This window comes from Schistocerca cancellata, chromosome 1 (assembly GCF_023864275.1).
Source record: "Schistocerca cancellata isolate TAMUIC-IGC-003103 chromosome 1, iqSchCanc2.1, whole genome shotgun sequence".
Lineage (NCBI taxonomy): Eukaryota > Metazoa > Arthropoda > Insecta > Orthoptera > Acrididae > Schistocerca > Schistocerca cancellata.
The window spans coordinates 886380779-886408667 of record NC_064626.1 but is presented as its reverse complement, the minus strand read 5'-3'; the positions used below and the strand labels follow the sequence as shown (position 1 = coordinate 886408667).

The 27889-nt window shown below is 44.5% G+C and overlaps 1 protein-coding gene across 1 annotated transcript in view; it reads left to right on the top strand.

The window, feature by feature from the left end:
- LOC126190663 (facilitated trehalose transporter Tret1-2 homolog) overlaps positions 1-26471 on the top strand; it is a 306675-nt gene extending 280204 nt beyond the window's left edge. The window contains exons 4-6 of the mRNA XM_049931107.1: positions 3026-3310; positions 9651-9965; positions 23863-26471. Coding sequence (XP_049787064.1) covers positions 3026-3310; positions 9651-9965; positions 23863-24393 — 1131 coding nt within the window. The 3' untranslated portion in view covers positions 24394-26471. The remainder of the gene's footprint in view (positions 1-3025; positions 3311-9650; positions 9966-23862) is intronic.
- The last annotated feature ends 1418 nt before the right edge of the window (positions 26472-27889 follow it).

Below are 27889 nucleotides of genomic sequence, written 5' to 3'. Positions count from 1 at the left end.
GGAAGTGGTCGCACAATCAGTGACATGACGCCTCTAAGTGCGCGGCCACTCCGCGCGGCTGTTGAAGGTTGAGCAAAGCATGCGTGAAGATCGGCGGATCACCCTGGATGATCTCTGCACGTTGGTTCCTGAGGTTTCCCGAAGCGCCGCCCGGAGTGGCCGAGCTTCAGTCCGGAACCGCGCAACCGCTACGGTCGCAGGTTCGAATCTTGCCTCGGGCATGGATGTGTGTGATGTCCTTAGGTTAGTTAGGTTTAAGTAGTTCTAAGTTCTAGGGGACTGATGACCTCCGCCAGAGCCATTTGAACCATTTTTCCGAAGCACCGCTCACAGAATTTTAACGGAAACATTGAACTACCGGAAGGTGTGCGCCATTGGGTGCCACGTATGCTGACTGAGGACCACGTGCGGCAACGAGTTGATGCTTCCCGCACATTTCTTCACCGCCTTGCAGCCGAACAGGACAACTTTTTGGATTCAATTGTCACGGGAGACGAAACCTCGGCATACGACTTTGCACCTCAGACGAAGCAACAATCACGCCAGTGGCGGCATCCTTCTTCAGCGTGGCGGCGAGCTGGTATGATATGGGCATACAAAAAACTGCTACAGCGTCTACAAAAATGCATCGACAAAAATGATGATTATATCGAAAAATAGCTAAATATTCAAGCTGTAAACTGATGTAAATCATTGTAGAAATAAACAGGTCTATGTACTTATGTACCTTACTTTTGGCATTACCCTCGAATATAAGTTGTGTCACAATTAAAACCGAAAACTCATGCGTGTTAGAGCATACTATAATAGAAGCAGAAACGTTCCAGTAAACGTGGACCAATTGTGAGGTAAGTGACTTCAGTGTGAAGTACTGACCCAGCTACTACAAATGTACTTTCGATGAAGTCCTAATTTAACTCAGCTCAGTTTTGATCCACGACCCATTTTTCGAGACCTGTAATATGCACGTCGAGATCATGGCACATTTTGTTGCTGATTTAAGATATCTAACGAACTAACATGGTCCAAGATGGATTGGTCTTGCAATGCCTGTATCTTTGCGTCCACGTTTACATGACCTCGATCATCCAGATTTTTATCTCAAAAGTTAAAGGTTTAGCATGCACACTGAAACAATTAAACTGGAGCTGCGAATTGTACAGTCCTTTCAAGATTTACGGGTTGATCTGGAGGACAGGATTAGCAGTTCACTGCACAGACGAGTGCTATATTGCATGCAAGTGCTAGGACGACACCTGGTACACTTCCTCTAACAGATTCGAGTTTGCAGTAAATCGTAACTTGTAACACAGTGGAGCAGTGTTGTATTTCATGTTAAGGTAGGCCATAACTGAAATTATGCCCAATTATATGGGGACCTAACCGAAAAGTTTACATTCCAGATAAGACGCATGTATATTGAAACCTTTTTGGTTTCATCGCATACTCTCCCACGAATCTGCTTCAGTTGTTAATTAATATACACCATGTAGATTCCAATGTCTCTCTTCCCCTATAATTCTCCCTTTCTGAGGCTCCCACAAGTACAAAAGAACTAATTTCCTGATGTCTTAATACATGCCCTGTGCTCCTGTCCCTGGTTCTACTTAGAATTTTCCATATACTTCCTTTCTCACTGATCCTGCGGGCAATCTCTTCATTTCTTATCTTATCAGTCTAACTTTCAACATCCCTCTGTAAAGTCACATCTTCTTCTCCTGTTTTCCAAAAGTCCATGATCCATTTTCATACAAAGCGTACTCAGGGCAAACATTCGCAGACATTTTTTCCAGAAATTAAGGATGATGCTTGCTACAGGTAGAAGACATTTTTTGGCGAGAAATGCCCCATTTTCCTGTGTTCGTCTGCATTTTATGTCGTGCTAGCTTTCTCTACCAGATGTTATTTTGCTTCAGAGTTAATGGAATTCCTTTACTTCGTCTTCTACGTGATTCGCAAATTTGATCTTCGGTTTGTCGCTAATCTCTTTTCTGTTGCTCCTTAAAACTGTCGTCTTTCTTTCATTTACTCTCGATCTATATTCTGTGCTCAATAGACTGTCCGTGTTACTGAACAGGTCCTGTTCTTCATTTTAACTTCTGCTACCAATCTCATCAAGGAACTTCATCATTGAAAACCTTTCACTCTGAATGTAACTGCCATTCCTGAACCTTTCTTTTATTTACTTCACAGCTTTTCTCATAGACGAGTTAAATGGTGCGGGAGAAAGGCTTTACCTCTGCTTTATTATTTACGGGGTACGATAGTCAGCCTGACTAACAAGGATACAGGTCCAAATACCTCTTTAACCAAACAAACCCCTATTTTTGACAGTTTCCCAACTCATACCTGTCGAATTAGAACCTAAATTTCTAAATTTAGTTTAGTTTTCTGCATCGTCCTGTCGATCATATGTAAGAGAACCATCCAATAAGCGGAATGTGTCAGTAGGTTTAGAAATAAGAGCTGCATAGGCTAGCTAACATGACCCTCCCCTATCTAGCAGTTAAAGCCATTAAGAATGTGATTTTTACATTCATATACCTTAGAGACATCACAAAAACTTCTGATTGATGAAATCTACTCATTCGGGTATTTTAGTACACGGCCAGTGACTAGTAGACGGCGTGCTCCGTGGAGAGGCCCTTCTGAAATCAAAATTGTGGCTGTGTCAGTCTCTAATATCTGCAGATAAGCTCAACCACTGTTAAACACATTACCTCTCCAAAAACGTTTGAGAAACAGATCAATAGTTATTAATATCTATCCTACTACTTTTTCTAAAGAAGAGTTTAACAGTGGTATACTTTAGTCTGTCTGGAAAGATACCGTGTGAAAGAGGTGCATAAACGTATAGCTGAGTACAGCAGCTACATCAAATGACAACACAACCAGCGGAATAGCTATTTCATGTGTTTTTATCTCGATAACGTTTCTTCCAGAGTACAAGGACGAGTACAAATAGCAACTCTCAGAGGTGTTCTTAGTGAGTGTATAGCCAGCCGTACATGGTGTGCCGCGTCAGGTGTACGTGAGCGAGGCGGCGAGCGCGGAGCGGCGCGGCGCGCTGGGCTGCGTGCCGGTGCTGATGTTCAACGTGGGCATCCTGGCCAGCTACCTGGCGGGCGCGTTCCTGGGCTGGCAGCTGCTGGCGGCGTTCGGCGCCGCGCTCACTGCGCCCGCGCTGCTGCTGCCGCTGCTCTTCCCGGAGTCGCCCGGCTTCCTGGTGGCCAAGGGCCGCCTCGACGAGGCCGCAGCCGCCCTGCGCACGCTGCGCGGGCCCGTCTGGGACATCCAGCAGGAGCTGCAGGTGCGTCCCGGCACTCGTGTCGTCAGCACAGAAATGTTGTCAATACTTCTGTTGTCTCATTTGAAAACCACCACGAAACCCGGAGTGAGCTCTGTACCTTCTACACACTGCTGACAAAAATTGCATTGATGACTGAGTGGGATGACACTAATAGCACAGGTATTTCATATTGCTAGCAATAAACTATTCAAGTTGCAAAATGAAACATGTGTCACTGACAATTTATTACTGTTTGGCGGAGAAGATAGTTCAGGCCTTGAGATCGAATAAAATAGTAAATGGTAACACCAGCAAGGATATATTCAGTATAGTAACAAGAATACAGGATTAAATTTGTTTGGGGATATACAGGGTGAAAATTATTTAAACCGACAAACTCTGGGAGGTTGTAGGGGACACCAAAACAAATATTTTTCCCTGATGTCATTTTTTCCTGTGAGGAGTATTTAAATCGATAGAGGAAGATTTCTCTGGCGGCTAATTAATTAAACGAACAAACACTTCTCCATTTTTTGATGACCAAGAGACAACACATTAACACAACCCAATTTCAATTAGAGTAGATTTTCAAAAATGCCTCCGTTGACACGTAACAAAGATTACACCGTCGGATCATGTTCTGTCTGACACGAGCAAAAACCCCAGGAGTACCCTGAACTGTTCGTGCTGCTGCTACTATCAGGGCAACCAGATCCTCTTCTGTTGCAACAGGAGTTGTGTAAACAAGGTTGCGCATCTCTCAAAAATGGCTCTGAGCACTATGGGACTCAACTGCTGAGGTCATTAGTCCCCTAGAACTTAGAACTACTTAAACCTAACTAACCTAAGGACATCACAAACATCCATGCCCGAGGCAGGATTCGAACCTGCGACCGTAGCGGTCGCGCTGTTCCAGACTGAAGCGCCTAGTACCGCTCGACCACACAGGCCGGCTGCGCATCTCTCCCCCACACACAATGTCCAGACGGGACATATCTGGGGATCGAGCAGGCCATGCTACAGTACCACCTCTGCCAATCCACGCTTCTGGGAACCGTCGGTCCAGGAGCGCTAGTAACTGTGGCATGTGGGTTATCCTCACTCCAAACATGCAAATTGTGCATGATGAAGACTCCATCACGCCCGAACGTTGCTTCATCGGTTTACAACTCAGAGGATGGGAATGTAGGATGCATTTCACACTGTTCCAGGCACCATTGCGAAAACTGTGCTCTGGGTGGATAATCAACTGGTCCCAGGTTGTGGACACGCTGTAAGTGAAGCGGATGCAACAATTGCTCTCGAAGGACTGTTGTTACATTCGTCTGATTCGTCCCCATGTTACGTGCAATTGCACGAGTGCTGGCTGAAGGATCCCGCTCCACATGCTGCAAGACAGCTTCCTCAAATTGCAGCGTTCTTACCGTGCGACGGCGCCCCTGTCCAGGTAATCTGCCAAATGACCCGGTCTCACGCAGACGTTGGTACACAGCAGCAAAGGTCGTATGATAGGGGATACGGCGATTAAGATATTTTTGTTGATAAAACCGCTGTGCAGCTCGTTCGTTGCGGTGCGCTACGTAGTACGCACCAACCGTATCATTGTACTCACTCCAGGTGTATCGCTCCATTAGTAAACAGAGACAATGCACTACTACACTGGTGGACAGCAGTTGCCTACAACTGAAGATCGTAATACGGCCTCTAACAACTAAAGAGCGTACTACGGCCACCGCCGGTTTAAATAATCCTCATACGAAAAAATGACATTAGGGAAAATATTTGTTTTGATGTCCCCTACAACCTCCCAGAGTTTGTCGGTTTAAATACTTTTCACCCTGTAGAGGCTGCAGAACTGAGTACACAAAACTGCGAACATATGGCAACAATAATTTCTCTGCATGACAAATACATGCATGTATCGTTGCACGCTGTTAGTCTGTATGACCTTCTTCATCAATCACAATGGCTGGTGACTGGTGGTATGCCAGTCGCTCAGCATCCCATGGCAGAATTTTCCAATGAGGAACAGATCTGGAGAACGTGCAGAACAAAGCGAGACTCGAACACTTCACTATTCTCAAGTAGATAGAATAGCATAGGCTACATGTGGTCTTGTGTTATCTCATTGAAAGATAATGTTGGGGGATACTGCAAATAGGGCACAGCCACCAGCCTTTACATGTCAAGAATGTAATGCCCGCTGTCCAGATTACCAGCTGTGAGAACCAGAGGTGATCGTCTTGTGTATCCCATGAAACCCCATACCATCCCAACAGGTGCTGGGCCTGGATAATGACGAGGAATGCAATATGGAAATGTTCTTTATCCTTGGAGCTTCCACTCACATACGCACCCGGCATGATGCTGTGCCCAGGACTGGGACTTGACTGAAAAGAAGATCTGTTACCACTCCTGTGTCAAGTGTTGTCATTAGTCGCTCATGATATACACTGTTGGTTTTGAAGAGAGAGCAGTTGATATGAATGAAACATACCTGGCAAGGCACACTGAGACGTCAAAATAAGAACTTTGGAACAGATTCCTGGAATTGTGTTTCAGGTTAACACCACTCATAATGTGTGTAATTCTGTTCTGATCAACGAAAATCTTTTTCTTCAGAGTCTAACTCCCCCCACCCCCCCCCCCCCCAAAAAAATCCATATGGCAACAGTACAATGAGATGTCCAAACTAAGCAACCCTGACTATAGCCTTATTTGTAAATGGTGCAATTGTGGGAATGAAGTCTTGTTCTCAGGTCTGGGATATGGCAGGACCATTTGAATTTACTATAAATGACGGCACCCAAGCACTTAGCAGAGGCCATTATATTTTATATTTATGTCCTCTCGTTCTTTCTCTGTCACATGAAACTGTACATAAGGAGTTTTTTTTTTACATTCAGAGAGAGTCTATTACAGCCGAAAAATTGAGAATATCAGCAGATTCATTCCTAGCAGAGGTTTCCAGGTTTTTTCATGCTGTTTCATCGACTAGGAGATAAGTACCGTCTACAAAGAGGGTTAACTTGCTTACTGTAGTGGAACGGATTCGGAGATCATTTATAAATAAAGAACTAGTAAGGGCCTCTGCACTGAGCCTTGTGGCACTCAAGTGTTGACTATGCCTCTCTTAGACGAAGCAGAAATTTCACTATTGTCAGCGTTAGGCTCTGATTCCTCTCTGCAAGGTAATATTTAACCCATGTCCCTATTATTCCGCTTAAACGATAGATTACCTACTGTTTTATTTAGCAGAAGTTCATAATTTACAGAATCGAAAGCCTTCGATAGATCACATAGGATTCCCGTTGGTGCCAATTTACATTTTAGATACCGCAGAACCTGACCCGTGTAAGAGGAAATAGAATCATCTGTTGATATGCATTGGCAGAAACCAGTTTGATATAGACAGAGAATGTTGTGACTGTTTAGGTGACCAGAAATTATCCTGAGAGAGCCTGTAGAGCCTTGGCAATACTTGTTAGCAGGGATATTGAGTGGTAATTTGTTACATCAGTTTTTTCACCTTTATTGAAAAATGGTTTCACACATGCATATTTTAACCGATGTGGGACAGTACCTTGATGTAGAGATTACCTTAAATTCGCTTGTGTCTTTCGCTGTCTGATGCGGGCCACAGGACGCTGCGCGAAACGTTTTCATAGGCGCGCGTCAGAACGTAGAAAATGAAAGTAGTGTTGTTTATAATTTGGCAACTGAACAGATGAAGTGATACAACAACTACCTTCTTACACCCTTTTTTTAACTCAGTGAAAATTTCCTGCTGTGGAAGTAGAGAAATATTCAAGCTTTTAAGAAAACTTGATTTTTCACTCTACTCAGTATTTATCACCCCATATCTCCTAAAAAATGTGTCGTAACACAACATAACTTTTTACATGAAATGAGTTCGCAGTTGCGAATAAGGACTACAATCAGCTGCATAATGGAATGACGATAGTGAAAATTTGTGCCGGACCGGGACTCGAACCCGGATCTGCCGCTTATTGGGACCGGTCACCTTACCATTTGGCTATCCGAACACGACTCACACTCACACCCAACCTTCCACATGGTGTCAGCCATGTGTACTGGTACATCCATTATGTATATTCCCTTACCGGGAAGATATTTCACTTGAAAGTTGCTTGCCAGGCGGCGGCGGATAAATACAATATTGCAGTGCATGTGTTATTCTGGATTACGATGTAATATTCCTTCAGACATGCATGATCTGATTTTAAAAACTGTTAATTTTAGCACTCCGGAAGCACATACAAGTTAGGAAAGAGGAGGAAGGCTGTCTATTATTCTGAAAGTTCTCAGGAAGCGCTAAGCCGTCAGACAAATGTTCTTATATCGTGAAGAAAAAGGAGCATATAACATTATAGTAACAAAACAACTGCTCGACGATGGGGACAATTCTAAGGTATTCTTCAGATTCATATCAACCAGATACATATTTACTCTTTTAACTAAAGACAAACTGAGAGTAATTTCCGTAACTACATTAGGATAAATTTCTCATTAATGAGTAACTTTAATATTATATACATACGTCGTGAGGGAACGTGACATAATAAGAGTTATTATATGTATTGCTGTGTAGGTAGCGAAGACTGCAGTAGTGACATCATTGTCTTGGTGTGTAGAACATACCTTAAGGTTCGATACATCCTCTGAGGCAGAGAAATGGTCAGCTGACATTTTTGCTGAATACTCGATAAGTTGCCCATCCTCTGAGGCAGAGAAATAGTCAGCTGATATTTCTGTACATGTTTCCGTAATTAGATTGGAAATTGCGTGCTTATGGAATTTCGTCTCAGTTATGTGACTGGTTTCATTATTTCCTGTCAGAGAGGTCACAGTTCGTAGTAATTGACGGAAAGTCACCGAGTAAAACACATGTGATTTCTAGCGTTCCCCAAGGTAGTATTGTAGGACTTTTTCTGTTCCTCATCTATATAAACGAATTGGGAGAAAATCTGAGCAGCCGTCTTACGTTGTTTGCAGATGACGCTGTCGTTTATCGAATAATAAAGTCATCAGAAGATCAAAACAAATTGCAGAACGATTTAGAAACGATATCTTTATGGTGCGAAAATTGGCAATTGATCCTAAATAACGAAAAGTGAGGTTATCCACACGAGTGCTAAAAGGGATCCAATAAACTTCGGCTACACGATAAATCAGTCAAATCAAAAGGCCGTAAATTCAACTAAATACCTAGGAATTACAATTACGAACAACTTAAATTGGAAGGAACACACAGAAAATGTTGTGGGGTAGGCTAACCAAAGACTGCGTTTTAGTGGCGGGACACTTAGAAAATGTAACAGATCTACTAAGGACACTGCCTACACTACGCTTGTCCGTCCTTTTTTAGAATACTACTGCGCGGTGTGGGATCTTACCAGATAGGATTGACGAAGTACATCGAAAAAGGGCTCCACGTTTTGTATTATCGTCAAATAGGGGACAGAGTGTCACTGAAATGATACAGGATTTGGGCTGGACATCATTAAAAGAAAGGCGTTTCTCCTTGCGACGGAATCTTCTCACGAAATTCCAATCACCAACTTTCTCCTCCGAATGCGGAAATACTTTATTGGCACTGGCCTAGACAGGGGTAAACGATCACCATGATAAAATAAGGGAAATCAGAGCTCGTACGGAAAGATATAGATGTTCGTTCTTTCAGCGCGCCATACGAGATTTGAATAATTGAGAATTGTGAAGGTGGTTCGATGAACCCTATGGCAGTCACTTAAATGTGATTTGCGGCGTATCCATGTAGATGTACATGTAGGTGTAGAAGAATCACATACTCTCCTGCTGCTGTGCGCGCGAAAAAGTACTGTAGCTGTCGCCTAGTTGCATTCTGCCGCTTAGTCTGACTTCCCCCACTCCAACCAAGCAAACTGCAGCAACATGTGGAGCAGTCTAGTCCTGAAACACCAAGCGTGTCCCGCAGGTAGAGTCCGCACAGCGTCGTCGCACAGTAGGAAAACGGTCTGGTATATTTGCAATGTACAAGAGGGGAGTGCGGTCTCTCATGTGTTGTACGCAGCACGTTGCGGGAAGCTCTCGCAGCTAGCTTAACTGGTGAGTCCCAGGCATAAACACTGCGCAGTAATAATGTGACGTTCGTGGACTAGCACGTCACCCAACTGATTGACAAAAAATGTTATCGTGTCAATAATATAGAGCGTGTGGGGGTCTCTTTAGTTGCGTTGTACTTTTAATGGCCACAAGTTTACATCTGCAGTGCGGCTGGTGAAAAAGCGCGATATTTGCAGCTCTCGGCGCGATCGTGTAATGTAGTTGAGCTGCAGCTGCGGCGTGGTGTGTGTGGCAGGAGCTGGAGCACTGCGAGCGCGCGCCGCCGCTGTGCGCGCGCCTGCGCAGCCTGTGCTGCCGCGAGCGCGCCAAGAAGCACCAGGGCTCGCTGCTGCGGCCGCTGCTGCTCGTGGCCGCGGTGCGCGCGCTCAGCCGCTTCTGCGGCCTGCGCGCCATCCTCTGCTACACGCAGACCATCCTCGTCGGCTCCAACTCCAGCGTCGACGTGCCGCTCTCCGTCGTCGCCACCGGCGCCGTCCAACTCGTCGCCACGCTCGTCGCCTGTCTCCTGCTGGACAGGGTCGGCCGCCGTCCGCTGCTCATCGTCTCTCAGGTAACTGCACTGTGCTCTGCCGTCAACAACATTCTCTCCTCACGCTCCACTCGCTGATCCAGCCGGTAACCTACCGTGCGACAACTCTCTCCCCTTTTCTAGGTATTTTATTACACTTAATTACACTGAAGAGCCAAAGAAACTGATACACCTGCCTAATATCGTGTAGGGCCTCCGCGACACGCTATAGTGCTGCAACACGACGTGGCATGGACTCGACTGATGTCTGAAGTGGTGCTGGAGGGAACTGACACCGTGCATCCTGCATATATGTCCATAAATCCATAAGAGTACGAGGGCCTGGGCCGCCCGGAGTGGCCGAGCGGTTCCAGGCGCTTCAGTCTGGAATCGCGCGACCGCTACGGTCGCAGATTCGAATCCTGCCTCGGGCATGGATGTGTGTGATGTCCTTAGGTTAGTTAGGTTTAAGTAGCTCTAACTTCTGGGGGACTGATGACCTCAGATGTTAAGTCCCATAGTGCTCAGAGCCATTTGAACCATTTTTGAACGAGGGCCTGGCAATCTCTTCTGAACAGCACTTTGCAAGGCATCACAGATATGCACAATAATGTTCATATCTGGGGACTTCGGTGGCTAGCGGAAGTGTTTAAACTCAGAAATGTGTTCCTGGAGCCACTCTGTAGCAATTCTGGACATGTGGGATGTCGCATTGTCCTGCTGTCCGTCGGAATGCACAATGTGCGCGAATGGATGCAGGTCATCAGATAGGAGTCTTACGTACGTGTCACCTGTCAGAGTCGTATCTAAACGTATCAGGGGTTCCTTATCACTCCAACTGCACACACCCCACACCATTACAGTGTCTCCACCAGCTTGAACAGTCCCTTGCTGATATGCAGGGTACATCGATTCATGAGGTTGTCTCCATACCTGTACACGTCCATCCGCGCGATACAATTTGAAACGAGACTCGGCCGACCAGGCAACATGTTTCCAGTCATCAACAGTCCAATGTCGGGCCCAGACGAGGCGTAAAGCTTTGTGTCGTGCAGTCATCAGGGTACATAAGTGGGTCTTCGGCTCCGAAAGCCCATATTGATTATGTTTCGTTGAATGGTTCACACACTGACACTTGTTGATGGCCCATCATTGAAATCTGCAGCAATTTGCGGAAGGATTGCACCTCTGTCACTTTGAACGATTCTCTTCAGTCGTCGTTGGTCCCTTCTTGGTGGATCTTTTTCCGGCCCCACTTCGTCCCTACCTCGGAGATGCTGTGTTCCATCCCTCGTGCGCCGATTATAACACCACACCATGTCTCACACGAATACGCGGCATCACCATGTCCTACACCGTGATCACTCAACATCTGACGCTGTTGACGTCCCTTATATAGTAACCAGGACTGGCAACAACACTGAATACGAACGACACCAATGCACTCTGGTGGCCATTCTATATGTCACAGACAATTTCAGGTCTAATTAGTTACGTTACGTACCCGCGGATGGTGTGTTCGTACACAAAGCTGTATTGGTTACGACCATGTCTTTGGTTGCTTCGATTTTTTTGTCAGCTCGAGTGTACTTAACATTGCTACTGTATTGCAAACATGGTTACTAACCTACTTTACATACTTTGTACGAAAGTTACATTATTCTACTACTTACGACACCCCGCAAAAGGGTCTGTTTCCTGTCCCCATTTCGAGAAGGTGGATAGTTCCTACTATCGTGGAATACTACAACTTGATTAATTGTCGGCAACTAAATTGCAATTAGCCTCACTTAACAGAGCTTATTTACAATAAAAACTAAAGACCATTCCTGGGGTGTGCTGTCGTATAAACATCATTACATATTTACGGTGCAGCTGGAGGGAGTGGGACGAGTGGACCCTTCAACTTCTAATACTGTCTGACCATCCTTATCTATCTTGCGATAGATAGTGGTGTCACTTTCTCACCTTTCTAGCTATCCAGTATTAAAGTGACGCGCAAATATGAAGACAGATGTGTTCTGCACAGATAGAGTGGAAAATACTGAGCTGTGTCGGCATTGTATTCTGTGTGTCTGCCCACCGCCAGTGACTCCAAAGATTGCCTACCTAGGATAGGGACTGCAACTGCTGTGTTCGGATGCAGGCTGAGTTGGCATCCCTTCGCTCCCAGCTTCAGGCAGTGTTGGTTTCGGTCACACAGCTTGAGGCTGTTGCCAATGGTCATCACTGTGGGGGTCCGGATGGGGGTTTGTCGGGGACAGCCAGCTCGTCCCACGTATCCCCCGATCGGACTACGACTGTGGTTGCCCGGGATACTGCCCGCATTGAGGCTGATCCCTCACCTGTGGTAGAGTGGGAGGTCGTCTCAAGGTGTGGCAGGGGGCGAAAGACATTCCGGAGGGCTGAGCGGAAGGCCTCTCCAGTTTGTCTGACGAACCGGTTTCAGGCTCTGTCTCAGGCTGATACTGATCTTCGGCCTGACATGGCTGCTTGTCCTGTTCCAGAGGTTGCCCCTCAGTCTGCAAGATCCGGGCGGTTGCAGAGGGTGGGCTTACTGGTAGTTGGGAGCTCCAACGTCAGGCGCGTAATGGGGCCCCTTAGGGATATGGCAGCAAGGGAGGGGAAGAAAACCAAAGTGCACTCCGTGTGCATACCGGGGGGAGTCATTCCAGATGTGGAAAGGGTCCTTCCAGATGCCATGAAGGGTACAGGGTGCACCCATCTGCAGGTGGTCGCTCATGTCGGCACCAATGATGTGTGTCGCTATGGGTCGGAGGAAATCCTCTCTGGCTTCCAGCGGCTATCTGATTTGGTGAAGACTGCCAGTCTCGCTAGCGGGATGAAAGCAGAGCTCACCATCTGCAGCATCGTCGACAGGACTGACTGCGGACCTACAGAGCCGAGTGGAGGGTCTGAATCAGAGGCTGAGACGGTTCTGCGACCGTGTGGGCTGCAGATTCCTCGACTTGCGCCATAGGGTGGTGGGGTTTCGGGTTCCGCTGGATGGGTCAGGAGTCCACTACACGCAACAAGCGGCTACACGGGTAGCAGGGGTTGTGTGGCGTGGGCTGGGCGGTTTTTTAGGTTAGATGGCCTCGGACAAGTACAGAAAGGGCAACAGCCTCAACGGGTGCGGGGCAAAGTCAGGACATGCGGGGACCAAGCAGCAATCGGTATTGTAATTGTAAACTGTCGAAGCTGCGTTGGTAAAGTACCGGAACTTCAAGCACTCATAGAAAGCACCGAAGCTGAAATTGTTATAGGAACAGAAAGCTGGCTGAAGCCAGAGATAAATTCTGCTGAAATTTTTACAAAAGCACAGACGGTGTTTAGAAAGGATAGATTGCATGCAACCGGTGGTGGAGTGTTCATCGCTGTTAGTAGTAGTTTATCCTGTAGTGAAGTAGAAGTGGATAGTTCCTGTGAATTAGGTGGAGGTTACACTCAACAACCGAGCTAGGTTAATAATTGGCTCCTTTTACCGACCCCCCGACTCAGCAGCATTAGTGGCAGAACAGCTGAGAGAAAATTTGGAATACATTTCACATAAATTTTCTCAGCATGTTATAGTCTTAGGTGGAGATTTCAATTTACCAGATATAGACTGGGACACTCAGATGTTTAGGACGGGTGGTAGGGACAGAGCATCGAGTGACATTATACTGAGTGCACTATCCGAAAATTACCTCGAGCAATTAAACAGAGAACCGACTCGTGGAGATAACATCTTGGATCTACTGATAACAAACAGACCCGAACTTTTCGACTCTGTAAGCGCAGAACAGGGAATCAGTGATCATAAGTCTGTTGCAGCATCCCTGAATATGGAAGTTAATAGGAATATAAAAAAGGGAGGAAGGTTTATCTGTTTAGCAAGAGTAATAGAAGGCAGATTTCAGGCTACCTAACAGATCAAAACGAAAATTTCTGTTCCGACACTGACAATGTTGAGTGTTTATGGAAAAAGTTCAAGGCAATCGTAAAATGCGTTTTAGACAGGTACGTGCCGAGTAAAACTGTGAGGGACGGGAAAAACCCACCGTGGTACAACAACAAAGTTAGGAAATTACTGCGAAAGCAAAGAGAGCTTCACTCCAAATTTAAACGCAGCCAAAACCTCTCAGACAAACAGAAGCTAAACGATGTCAAAGTTAGCGTAAGGAGGGCTATGCGTGAAGCGTTTAGTGAATTCGAAAGTAAAATACTAGGTGCCGACTTGACAGAAAATCCTAGGAAGTTCTGGTCTTACGTTAAATCAGTAAGTGGCTCGAAACAGCATGTCCAGACACTCCGGGATGATGATGGCATTGAAACAGAGGATGACAAGCGTAAAGCTGAAATACTAAACACCTTTTTCCAAAGCTGTTTCACAGAGGAAGACCGCACTGCAGTTCCTTCTCTAAATCCTCGCACAAACGAAAAAATGGCTGACATCGAAGTAAGTGTCCAAGGAATAGAAAAGCAACTGGAATCACTCAACAGAGGAAAGTCCACTGGACCTGACGGGATACCAATTCGATTCTACACAGAGTACGCGAAAGAACTTGCCCCCCTTCTAACAGCCGTGTACCGCAAGTCTCTAGAGGAACGGAAGGTTCCAAATGATTGGAAAAGAGCACAGGTAGTCCCAGTCTTCAAGAAGGGTCGTCGAGCAGATGCGCAAAACTATAGACCTATATCTCTGACGTCGATCTGTTGTAGAATTTTAGAACATGTTTTTTGCTCGAGTATCATGTCGTTTTTGGAAACTCAGAATCTACTATGTAGGAATCAACATGGATTCCGGAAACAGCGATCGTGTGAGACCCAACTCGCTCTATTTGTTCATGAGACCCAGAAAATATTAGATACAGGCTCCCAGGTAGATGCTATTTTTCTTGACTTCCGGAAGGCGTTCGATACAGTTCCGCACTGTCGCCTGATAAACAAAGTAAAAGCCTACGGAATATCAGACCAGCTGTGTGGCTGGATTGAAGAGTTTTTAGCAAACAGAACACAGCATGTTGTTATCAACGGAGAGACGTCTACAGACGTTAAAGTAACTTCTGGCGTGCCACAGGGGAGTGTTATGGGACCATTGCTTTTCACAATATATATAAATGACCTAGTAGATAGTGTCGGAAGTTCCATGCGGCTTTTCGCGGATGATGCTGTAGTATACAGAGAAGTTGTAGCATTAGAAAATTGTAGCGAAATGCAGGAAGATCTGCAGCGGATAGGCACTTGGTGCAGGGAGTGGCAACTGACCCTTAACATAGACAAATGTAATGTATTGAGAATACATAGAAATAAGGATCCTTTATTGTATGATTATATGATAGCGGAACAAACACTGGTAGCAGTTACTTCTGTAAAATATCTGGGAGTATGCGTGCGGAACGATTTGAAGTGGAATGATCATATAAAATTAATTGTTGGTAAGGCGGGTACCAGGTTGAGATTCATTGGGAGAGTCCTTAGAAACTGTAGTCCATCAACAAAAGAGGTGGCTTACAAAACACTCGTTCGACCTATACTTGAGTATTGCTCATCAGTGTGGGATCCGCACCAGATCGGGTTGACGGAGGAGATAGAGAAGATCCAAAGAAGAGCGGCGCGTTTCGTCACAGGGTTATTTGGTAACCGTGATAGCGTTACGGAGATGTTTAACAAACTCAAGTGGCAGACTCTGCAAGAGAGGCGCTCTGCATTGCGGTGTAGCTTGCTCGCCAGGTTTCGAGAGGGTGCGTTTCTGGATGAGGTATCGAATATATTGCTTCCCCCTACTTATACCTCCCGAGGAGATCACGAATGTAAAATTAGAGAGATTAGAGCGCGCACAGAGGCTTTCAGACAGTCGTTCTTCCCGCGAACCATACGCGACTGGAACAGGAAAGGGAGGTAATGACAGTGGCACGTAAAGTGCCCTCCGCCACACACCGTTGGGTGGCTTGCGGAGTATAAATGTAGATGTAGATGTAGATGTAGGTTACAGCCTACACTGGGGTAAGCGCCACGATGGGTCACTGTTTTTGCTTGTGCTCCAGTCTCTACCGGTGTTTGTCACTGCTAAGAAGTCTCCCCATTCCTAGATTGTGCATCTAGGAAGTAGAGCTTAAGTCTCCTAGATTTCCATACTTACATGTTGTGCTTATATTCAAGCTGGGCGAAATCAGAGGTCTTGCATACCAGTCGGTAAATATTTCTCATTCATAATTAATGGCCAAAACCGACAGTTGAAAGTACACGATAGTAGAACCAAAATGTTCCAGTAAATATGGGTTCACAAAAGAGCCATTTACGAGTAAATTCCGAATGAGTACTTCCCTGACTTCAGTATGAAATATTTATCTATACATGTGTTTGAAATGTAAACGTTTCAATCAAGTCGTGAGTGGTGTCTGTTCTTTCAGAGATGTCCGAAAGAAGAGACACTAATGATGGACTTAACCAGTCTTATATACATATCTAAAGGGAAATAATTCAACAGCTGCACTTGAAAATTTGGACCGTCTGAGGTGGTCAAGGCGAGTGTTCGTAACAGGCGGAAAATCCGGGTCCGCATCCCGGTCCGGGCGTAAATTTTCAAGTCCAGCTCTGGAATTACTTCGACCCTCAATGCAGCTAAGTCATACAAACTTCCCTTTATTTAAGTCACCATCTAGTTGGACTCAGATTTCACCCAGGGTCTACCTTGACAACAAATACAATACTGCTTCAGCACATTACCTGTTACAATTTATTGTACACTCCCACCTGTTAAAAGGTGTGTTGAGGTGTCGTCCTCCCATCTGGATGCAATACGCACCCGTCTCTGCAGTGAGCTAATAATTATTGTAAACAACCCTCATCAACTCGTAAATTATGACGAAACTACACAACCCGTTATTCCAGTTCTTCAACCATATCGATGGGAGTGCTGAACACTTTGTTTCTGAGGTGACTGCAGACAGAAACATCGATGTCCAGGCCCTGTTCGACCTGTCCACCTTGTATCATACTTGCGTGTTAATTATGATCTTACGTCACCAGAAAAATTCTCCGGTATCTCTCATGCAGGCACCACGTTCCTGAACCACGGACCATCGATAGAGCCCAGTTACACTGCATCACAAAAAAAAAAATCCAGAAGACAATCTCGGATGTCAATGTAACTTCATACTCTTACACACCATCAGCGGGTAAATAAATGATTAGAGCTACAGTTCTCTGTGGTATTTACAACGGCTACCAGAGTGCATTAGCGTCATTCCTGCTCAGTGTTCTTACCGGAACTGGTAGGGTACATAAGGGGTCTGAGTAGCGTCAGCCGGCCGGTGTGGCCGTGCGGTTCTAGGCGCTTCAGTCTGGAACCGCGTGACCGCTACGGTCGCAGGTTCGAATCCTGCCTCGGGCATGGATGTCTGTGATGTCCTTAGCTTAGTTAGGTTTAAGTAGTTCTAAGTTCAAGGGGACTGATGACCTCAGAAGTTAAATCCCATAGTGCTCAGAGCCATTTGAAGCATTTTTTTGAGTAGCGTCATATGTTGAGTTATCACTGTGAAGGGCACATTGATTGCGCGTACTCGTGTGGGACAGCATTATCAGAACCTGGACAACTTTGAAAGTGGGGCCCGATGTTGGACTGCAAGGGAATGTGACAGCAGGCATACTCGATGTCGAGGTTCCAGTTGACTACGTCTGATATCACAAGAGTGAGCACCATGCACAATGTAACCCCTTTATATCCGCACCTGCCATTCGAGAACAAACAATGGAGTCATTACGACATTGTGTGTCATTCTACATGAATCGTAGGAGAGTGGCAGCAGCTGGACTAGGGAATAACTGTTGTATGGGTAGACTGCCGTTAATACCACAAAATGATCGACTACGTTTGGGGCTGTGCCGTGACCCAGTAGCATGGACTTCTGATGAACGGCGTCGCATTGTATTCAGCGATAAGTAGTCGTTCTGCACTACCTGAGATGACCGTCGTCGGCGAGTGTGGCGGCGACTTGGGGAGAGATTCAACTCTTGTTGTGTTTTGGAGAGGCACAGCGGTGTGGGAAACAGTGGGGTCTGATCTGAGGTCACGACTGTTAATGAGTGAGGAAACTCTTGACTGCACAACGATACGTCACGGACATCATGGTTCAAATGGCTCTGAGCAGTATGGGATTTAACTTCTGAGGTCATCAGTCCCATAGAACTTAGAACTACGTAAACCTAACCAACCTAAAGACATCACACACATCCATGCCCGAGGCAGGATTCGAACCTGCGACCGTAGCGGTCGCGCGGTTCCAGACTGTAGCGCCTAGAACCGCTCGGCCACCCCGGCCGGCACGGACATCATGCTTCCTCGTGTGTTACCTCTCATGAGACAGTGCCGAGGTGCACTTTTTCAACATGTTATGGTCGTCCACAAGTGGCGTGTGTCTCTATGAAGTATCTTCATGATGTTGAGATACTACCGCGGCCAGAGAGATCCCAATATCTGTACCCGATGTAAGATGTGGGAATGAAGTCGGGCATAAACTCCGTCCTAGTATCAGTATCCAGAATACCAAGGACCAGTTACAACAGTTGTGCCCCAATGGAGGATACAACGGCTTCATGACAGTCTTCCCTGCCGAATAAGCGCATGCACGCAGTCCAGAGGGGATCGAAGTCATACTGATTATTCGGCTCGTACTGCCAAGTCCTTTAAACATTGACTCGATACTGTAATACTTAAATAACATGTGATAATCTCTCACTAACTGGGCCAATGGTTCATACTGAACTCAGTGCCGGCTCGTAACCATACACTGGCAAACCTGCTCGTTTGCGGACACATGTTTGCTTTTATTTCACGTTCATTTACCCACGTCTGGGTACGCCGTTACTTATGATACACCCTGTATACAAACTATACCGCAGCTGCTAGTATCAGAAATGAGAAAGCAGTATGAAGTTCTGGCCCGGGCGGTATCACCATCGCGTTTACGATCGAGAAACGCAGAGTTAGTAATAGCGCACACTACAAGACTCTAAAAAACACAGCCCCACGCTGCCCTACATAACACATCACACAGCGACCATCGTTTTTTAACTATACTCCACACACACACTGACAGCATTATTTCGTATAAATAGCCTACCTATGGACAGTGGACGCTTTAATTCTGAAGCTCTACATTTTCGTAAAAATGTAATGTAGTGTACCTTTTTTTTTAAAAATGTGTTGTCTCGTTCACACAATTGTTTTGACACCTTTTAAGATCAAATCTCATATACGGAACAAGCCTCCTGAAACTTCTCTTCCTAGCCTCGAAGTTCAGCTCCCGGCAAAAAATAAAGTGAAATTCCCTAAAGGTCGGTATCTCGTTGTAACAATCACAGCATAACATAAAATCTGATAACACAATTATCCTTATCGTCAGCGTGATATTTTTTGTGTGCTCTTTTGTTCTTCTTTGGAGTAGACACGTGAACCCCCCATCGCTCAACATCGTGTCGTCGTTCCGCCGTAATTTGCGCTTCGTGGAGTTGCTCAATTTTGTTTAAGACATTGCTTGCACGTTCCGTCACCTTTCCCGTCACGTTGTCACGCTCATAGTCAACCAATATGAATGACATTAACAGCAATAGCAAGCCGTTACGCCCGGCAGCGAAGGAAATTTTCAGAATCACTTTTCACGGTTGTACTGCGAAGTCATGACATACGCCGCTTTGAAGAAGAGCGTGCTGTACCTAGGCAGGGGTACCAAGTTAGTTTCCAGTGTGAACAGGTCTACTACTCACTGTATCGAGTAAAAGGTAGATCCGGTCACATCCACTGGTAGCGCACGTCTGCCGAGACAGCAGTAAAATATTTAAAAATTGCACATAAAAATGTGCTGCATATTTTAGGTAATAATGATAGGAGTATTGGATGAAATACCGAGCTGAATTACAGGGAGGTTTACATCAAAAGAAGGTGGTGGCATTTAAGAGTATTATTTGGCTTTCCCTGTCTTAAGCATACTGCTATTTAAGCATATTCTTCATCAGACGCGTTAGCTTATCAGTAAAACATTATCGATGGTAATTAGAGATTTCGCGAGTTTTGATGGAAACTAACCTTCCCACTCGTTACCATAGCTTACAGCCGAAAAATCTTTGTGCTGCTTTCAATAATCACTCTTTTCGGTTTTCTGAAGTCCACAGTTCATTTAATTGCTTTTGGTATTTCTGTGCAAGACTGTTTCGATTTGTAAAACTTTGTGTTGTTGCTGACTTAACACAAATTTTAATGCATGTTTATTTACTCTGCATTCAAACTGTGTTGTTGTTCGCGTCCCATAAATTTTTGCGAAATTAGAGTGAAATGAATAACCTCACTGCACATAAAGGAGAAGTGGGCTTCTCAGAAACGGAAAAGGGAAAGTAGTGAAAGTGAAATCAATATTTTGCAACAACAAGCAGAAAAGCCAATGTCCAACAAATCACGTGAAAAGCGAGCAAAAAACGCCAATCATAACTGATGAAGCCTCAACACTAAAGCGAAACGCGTATGTGAAAAACTTTCCTAATTTATAGTACGCTTAAGACGAGAAAAGCCAAATAAGACATGTAATGTAACACACGTTCCGAAAGATGCAAAGCTGAATGAATATATTGCAGTATCATATACTTTATTTAGAACTGATGAGTTGAAAAGCGATTTATGATAAGCACATCGTAAAATAAATAAAATAGTTACTCCAGGACAAAAGACGTTAATATCGGGCTCTACCGCTTATAGCCTAGTTAATGACTTCGTTTCGGCAAGAAAGAGTGTCCGCAAGTTTCTTCAGGTATGCCATATTCATCTGATGCCACTCATTGATGATTAGATCGTGCAGAGCTAGTACACTGCGCAGATGTTGATCGCTTCCTTTCACTAGCCGTTACAAATGTCCATTCCATGCAGTTCCCTTCACTGAGCCCGCTTTAATACTGGTTGAGTTAGATTGTCACTGAGAAGGCATGACAGTCGTTTTGGATTCCTGTCGGTTAGGATGCTTACTACTATTACTATCACCGTGCACCATTTCCTATAGACACGTTGGATAGTCCACCTAGATTTACCAACAGATTGGGCAACTTCACGACTTGGTTATGGACACGGGCAAAGACGATAGCTTCTCTCTATCACTTTGTTACATCTCCATGTCTACTTATCTCACTGCGCTGATTCCATACAAACGACTGGCACAAACACACCACTTCACTGCTGTGACTTAACATCACATCACCGCTTGGGACCAGTTCTACACCATTTACAGGGCCCCAGAACTACCAGTGTTCTCTTTTAAAAGGGTGACCACTATTTGGTCTGGTGATATTATTGATACTATATGAGGGATCTGCAGTGTATGGAGTGTGTATGTTCAAGTTTGGCTTCAATTAAAAAGAAGCTCAGAACTCAAGTATCAATACTACCAAGAATTTCGATGCATCACTGAAAAATTCTTGAGAAAAATCGATTTTGTAGACTTCTGAAGAACTTAAACTCGCGAAAATTAAGGCGATTGTCACGACATGGCGCGTTGCTCACGCTATTGCATTAGCAAATGGTTATTGAGTAATCAATGGATCGCTGGTTCGAATCTCGTAATAGTTTTCCCTTTCTTCCTGTTCGATCCTGTGACTCGTTCCATTTGATATCGCTTTGCAACGTTACATCTAAATATGTAATCGATATGACTGTGTCAGACCGCTGATACTGTATTCGAACATTGCAGGACTGTTTTTATTACTCATCTGTATTAACTCAGATTTTTCTACATTTAGAGCATGCTGCTATTCATCATACTAAATACAAAGTCTCTCTAAGTTATCCTGTATCCTCCTGCAGTTCCTCTACAACACTTTCCAGTGCACTGCAGCATCATCAGCAAACAGTCGGAGACCGTTGCTCACCCTACCCATCAGATCGTTTATGTACGTAAAGGACAAAAGCGCTGCTACCACACTTCACTGGGGCACTCCTGACGATAGTCTCGCCGCTGAGGAACATCCGCAGTCCAGGTGAAAGTATTGGGTTCTACTATTTAAGAAGTCTGGGAGCCGCTCACATATCTGCGAACCTAATCCGTATGCTTGGACCTCCATTAACAATCTGGACTGCAGCACCGCATCAAATACAGGGTGCGTCAAAAAAATGGACACACACTTTGGAGCGTCATAGAAAATTTATTTCCCGTTCTACAATGTTTAATTTCTGGAAATGTAAAGCTTAAAAGTCCAATTGGAAAAATAAATGTACTTTGCAAATGTGATTAATGTTCAGACTGGTGGCCTTCAGCATCAATACATTTCTGAGTACAAGTCACCACTGATTCCGTACATCGTACCAAAGTGTCCAATGAGATTTCTGTGCACACCGCCTGAATCTCATTCCAAAGTGTGTCCGGGTTACGTGGTTTACGTTTGTACACCTCATCTTTCACTGTGCCCCATAATAAGAAATCCAGCGGCGTGAGGTCTGCAGAGCGTGCATGAAACTCGATTGGTGCCCTGCGTCCTATCCACTGGCCTGGCACATCGTGATCCAGGTATGCTGGTACGTCCCTATGATAGTGCGGCGGGGCGCCATCTTGTTGGAAATAAAACTCATCATTACCGTATAATGCACGAATGGCAGGGAATATGGAGTAGGCACGCATTGTTAGGTACGTTTCTCCAGTATCAGTACCTTCAAAGCGGAAAGGCCCAATGAGTCCCCTTGCAGACAAACCACAACACACATTTACACCAGGCAAATTCACAGCCTTTTCAACTGTAATGTGAGGATTATCTTCAGCCCAGTACACACGATTGTGCCTATTGACAGTTCCATTGAGTTTGAATTGGGCGTCATCCGACCAAACTATGCTACCCATAAATCCCGGTTCACGTCTCACCATCACCTGAACCCATTCACAAAATTCTAACCTTCGATCTGGATCGTCGTCACTTAGCTGTTGTACCAGCCTTGGAATGTACACACGAAACTTGCCTTTCTTCAGAATGCGTAGCACATTAATAGCACTTACATTACTTTCACGTGCCGCTTGCCTTGAAGATTTTTGAGGAGAACGCTGAAAGAGTTCCAAGACCGCAGTTGTGGAATCATCACTTGTAACTGTACGAGGTTGCTCTTATCGACCTATATGCACATTACACACTGTTCCATGAATTTCGAATTTGTCTCGTAGACGTGTAATTGTTAAATCTGAAGCTGGTTCTGTACCATACTCACTTCTCCACTGTCTTCGAATCGCAGCTACATTGTCAAACTTCCAGTGCCACTTAATTATATCCTTCCGCGCTTCAAAGCTCAAACGCACGTCCGCCATCTTCAAATAGTTCAAATGGCTCTGAGCACTATGGGACTTAACATCTGTTGTCATCAGTCCCCTAGAACTTAGAACTACTTAAACCTAACTAAGCTAAGGACATCACACACATCCATGCCCTAGGCAGGATTCGAACCTGCGACCGTAGTGGTTGCGCGGTTCCAGCCTGTAGCGTCTAGAACCGCTCGGCCACCAAGGCCGGCTCCGCCATGTTATAGTTACTTCCTTGCCACTGCTGCCATAACATTACTTTCTCACAGATATTTAACCTTGTAGAATGGGAAATAAATTGTCTATGACAGTTCAAAGTGTGTATACATTTTTTGACACACCCTGTATTTTCCGGAAATCTAGGCGTATGGAATCTGCCTGTTGCTCCTCGCTCATGGTTTGCAGTATAACGTCTGGGAAAAGGTCAAGCTGAGATCGCACAAGCGATGTTCTCTAAATCTGTCCTGATTTGTGGGCATACGCTTTTCTGTCTCAAGAATACTTATCATGGTTTGCAGTATAACGTCTGAGAAAAGGTCAAGCTGAGATCGCACAAGCGATGTTCTCTAAATCTGTCCCGATTTGTGGGCATACGCTTTTCTGTCTCAAGGATACTTATTGTACTCGTGCTGTTGCAGGCGGTGATGGGGTGCGCGCTGGTGGGTCTGGGGTGCTACCTGTTCTACCGCGACGACGTGGACAACGCGCGGGACACGCTGCTGGGCTGGCTGCCCATGGCGGCCATCCTGGTGTACATCGTGGCCAACTCGGTGGGCCTGGGCCCCGTGTCGGGGCTGGCGCTGGGAGAGCTGGCACCGCAGCGCCACCGCAGCGTCGTCAGCTCGTTCACGGGCGCCCTCTCCTGGCTGTCCGCCTTCGTCATCACCAAGACCTTCCTGGACCTGCGCTCCTGCCTGCACCTGCACGGCGCCGTCTGGGCCTACGGCGCCGTCTGCTTCGTCGGCGTCGTCTTCGTCTGGCTCTTCGTCCCCGAGACGCGCGCCATCACACCCTACGAGATAGAGACGCTCTTCCGCTCCAAGGACGACTCGGACTCTTCTGTGGAGAGCGACAGCAGGGGCGTGGCCAACGGCATCTTCGTCATCGAGACCGCCGGGAACCTCCAGACGGTGATCGTCGACGGAGACAAGAAGACGTCACTCCACTAGACGTCCAGACGTCCGTGTCTGGAAATCTGTCGCGAGTGCAATGCGAGGGTCACGATATTTGAAAGTACTGTTCGTGCATCGTGTTTGCATCCGGTGGCAGACATTCCTGCAACTCCGCTGTTACCAGCTGTCAGTGCGAGAGACAATCTCTGACGGTTCAAATGTTCCTATGTGTTATTTTAAAAATTAACGTCCGTTTCTGCCTCATCAGTGCAAGTTGGTTGACGCTTACAAGATAGCGACTCAAGTCCACGATTGGTCATCAGAGAGGATAAAAGCTGCTATTACCTCACTGACAGAGTGTGGAACATCGTGCAGTGTGTGTTTAACTCCACTACACTCCAACATAAATGGAGCTACAGACTCCACTTTAACGTCCATTACACTGTACTAACTAATGAGACTATGCTAGAAAACAGGTATTATACTATGTTCTGAACTATGCAACATGTCGAATTTGCATATTCAGTGGTCTCAGGCAAACAAAACTTACTTTAGATGGAGATATTATAGAAGAACAATCTTGTTCTGTTGACTGATAAGCGATTTATCATTAAAAGGTTTGTGGAAGGAACAAGGTCTTCATGCGAAACTTAACTTGACGAAGTATTTCTGATGAAATATGCAGGTTTCTCATTTCTGTTGCTCGAGCAGACAATTCTATGCAGGCGAGGCATTTAACTTTGTTTTTCATTTTCGCTGCGTTGTACAATCAAAAATTCGACAGCAAAGCAAACTTCATTTTGTCACAAACAAATGCATTGCATGTGCTTACAAACAATGTGTATAGTCCTCTGTTTGTATGCGCTGACACGAAATACATAGTTAACAGTCATCTGTCAGCTTCTGCAGTATTACGGTAGATACCCATTTTCTTTTCTTCAAGCGTAATGTGAGACGTTCCGATTCTGGCCAGAAGCAGCAGATAATTGAGAAATGGCGTTCAAATAAAATCTCCGCTATTGGCGTTCGAATGCCAAGTGTCTCCATCGTCACTGACATCAAACTTGAAACTGTTGCTCATACACCCCAAGCAGCTTCAAATGGAGCACCCATAGCTTCATGGCCCAGGGCTACCTCCGTTTAGAAGCATGAGACGACTAGCCGCTGTTTAGAGCTTTCTATATTCCTTCTAAAATGCCAGCCTCCTTTCTCTTCTTTATAAGTAGCTTGCATCACATGCATCTACTATTCAGTGCTCCACAGAATGGTTACTCTCATATTTCAGACATACCTCACAGTGATGTGTGATAAAAAGGATAGACGTCAATAGCGAGTTATGAATATGGAAGGAAGGAGTAATGGTTTCTTAACGTACTTGGCCTTGTGATATTTTGTTCACCGAAGGAAGTTTTATTTATTACGACCTGCGAAAATTATTACAGCAGCAGGAAGACAAGCGAGGTGATGTTGTGGCATGTGAGGTAACAACGTCAACGTGATCTCCTCCAAGAGCTGCAGCAGGTGGGACACTGAAAAAGATCCTTCCTACGTCTTACAGTGGACTCTGTTTCAGTGTCGGAAACCAGTAGAAGCTGTGATGTTGGCGGATTTAATGTGACGTCACAAAGAGGTGCGCTGGAAGCTCCTTGTGCAAATGATATGTGATACCGGAACTATGAACTCATCTATAACATTGCAGAAATTTTTAATCACTTAAGAATTTACTCATTATTATACACTGTATTGTTGTGATTTCTATTAAATAAGTCAATTATATTACAGTAAAATTTGTTATAGAAATTTATTTTTTTATTGTATCACTGTTGCATCATTAATCCACTAGAACATATGTACATGGAAATGACTGATATTCAGCGGGACCGCCGTAAGATGTCTACCCAGAGGCTAGCAGAAATAAAGACTTGATTTCAGCGTCCAATTGATGACGAGATCAATAGAGACAGGCCGTTTACGTCCAGATTTGTGAAAATGACAGTTGTCACTGTATGAAGCCACTCACAGCTTTTAAATATACTTCATTTGTCCAGAAATATAGTTTACTATGCCTCGACTACGTGCAAAACAAAGATAATCAATCCCCTGCTACGAAAAGAGAATCAGCAGCCAAAGTCACAGGGGCACCTTAACAGGCTGCCTAGCCTCTACTATTTTCTTAATATTTATAGGATTTCAAAGTCAATGCACAAGCATAAATTCCCTAAAGCTGTTCGAATCAATTCTCAAAAAAAAAGAAAAAAATTAAAAAACGTCGCCTTTGAAAATTATGAGATTTCCGACCGCTGTTGACTACAAAATATTTCGAGCTTATGAACACAATGAAGAGGTAACTGAGTGTTTGTAGTTATCATAGAGTCCTGGTTAAAATCTTAATAGTAGCAATACTTCTGAAACTTTTATTAAAAATCAATAGTCTTTAACAAATGGAAATATTGATTAACAACTATTGAAACATTATTTTTTAAATAAAAATCTTTCTATTTTTAATTACAAAATAAAAATTGTGAACATTCATGACACATTACCATTGGTACAAAAATACGAAACATGAAATGTAAAATAAAATAAATTCTTATTTGTAGAGATTGAACAGTGTTACTGATGTACGTAAATTTTCATTTCACATTAAGGTACTTCGTATGTCTATCAAATTTTAATTTGCTATGCGATTATTAATTAAAAGTAGAAAGATGTTATTTTATTTAAAAATGTAATTCAATATTACTTAATTAATATTTAAATTGTTAACAGATAAGAAAATTAAGTAAACGTGAAATAAGTAGCTAACACACACTAATTCACCCAGAAACAATTTATTTTAAATCACAAAAAGAAAAATACTAAAGAAATTTTTAGTAGCAGTTAAAGAGTTAACGCAGTACAAAGACGTTGTAGTAACGAACTTCATACACATACTGAAAAAGCTACAGGCATGATTATGAAAAGAAGAATGGTCACTACAAAGGACGAATACTAACAGACTGGCAAAAGACTTCATTTATCTTGGTAAATGAAAAATGGACAACACATGGTGCAAAAAAATTGTAAGGCACATAGACGAACACATAATTACTCCACAACATATAGAGGAACGACTGTCACTCAGAAATAAGTCGCAAATTCCAAAATTTTTCATGAAAAATCCAAGAAGAAGACTGGAACCACTTGTACAGAAGAAAGAAACATTGAGAAATAATGAGAGAAATGCGAAAGAATAAATATCGTCCCTATTGGCTCATATGTAAAAGAAGAAGGAAAAAAGTTAATTCCGACAACTTCACATTATTAGGCTTTTAGGCTACGCAATCAGCTACCGGCAACTACGTTGATGCAGACAGCCTCGCCTCGATGACAGCGACCATACCAAGTCCTTTCTTTTCTGCATGGCCGAGCTCTTAAGGTTTGGTGACCGGTTATGGAAATGTATGTACGCCATTTAGATGAGGATTTGATAGCATCTGAATTACTGACCGTGAACGAGCATTTCCGTAAATAACACGCCTTTCTCTATCTGTATATGGATACTGAGTGTCGC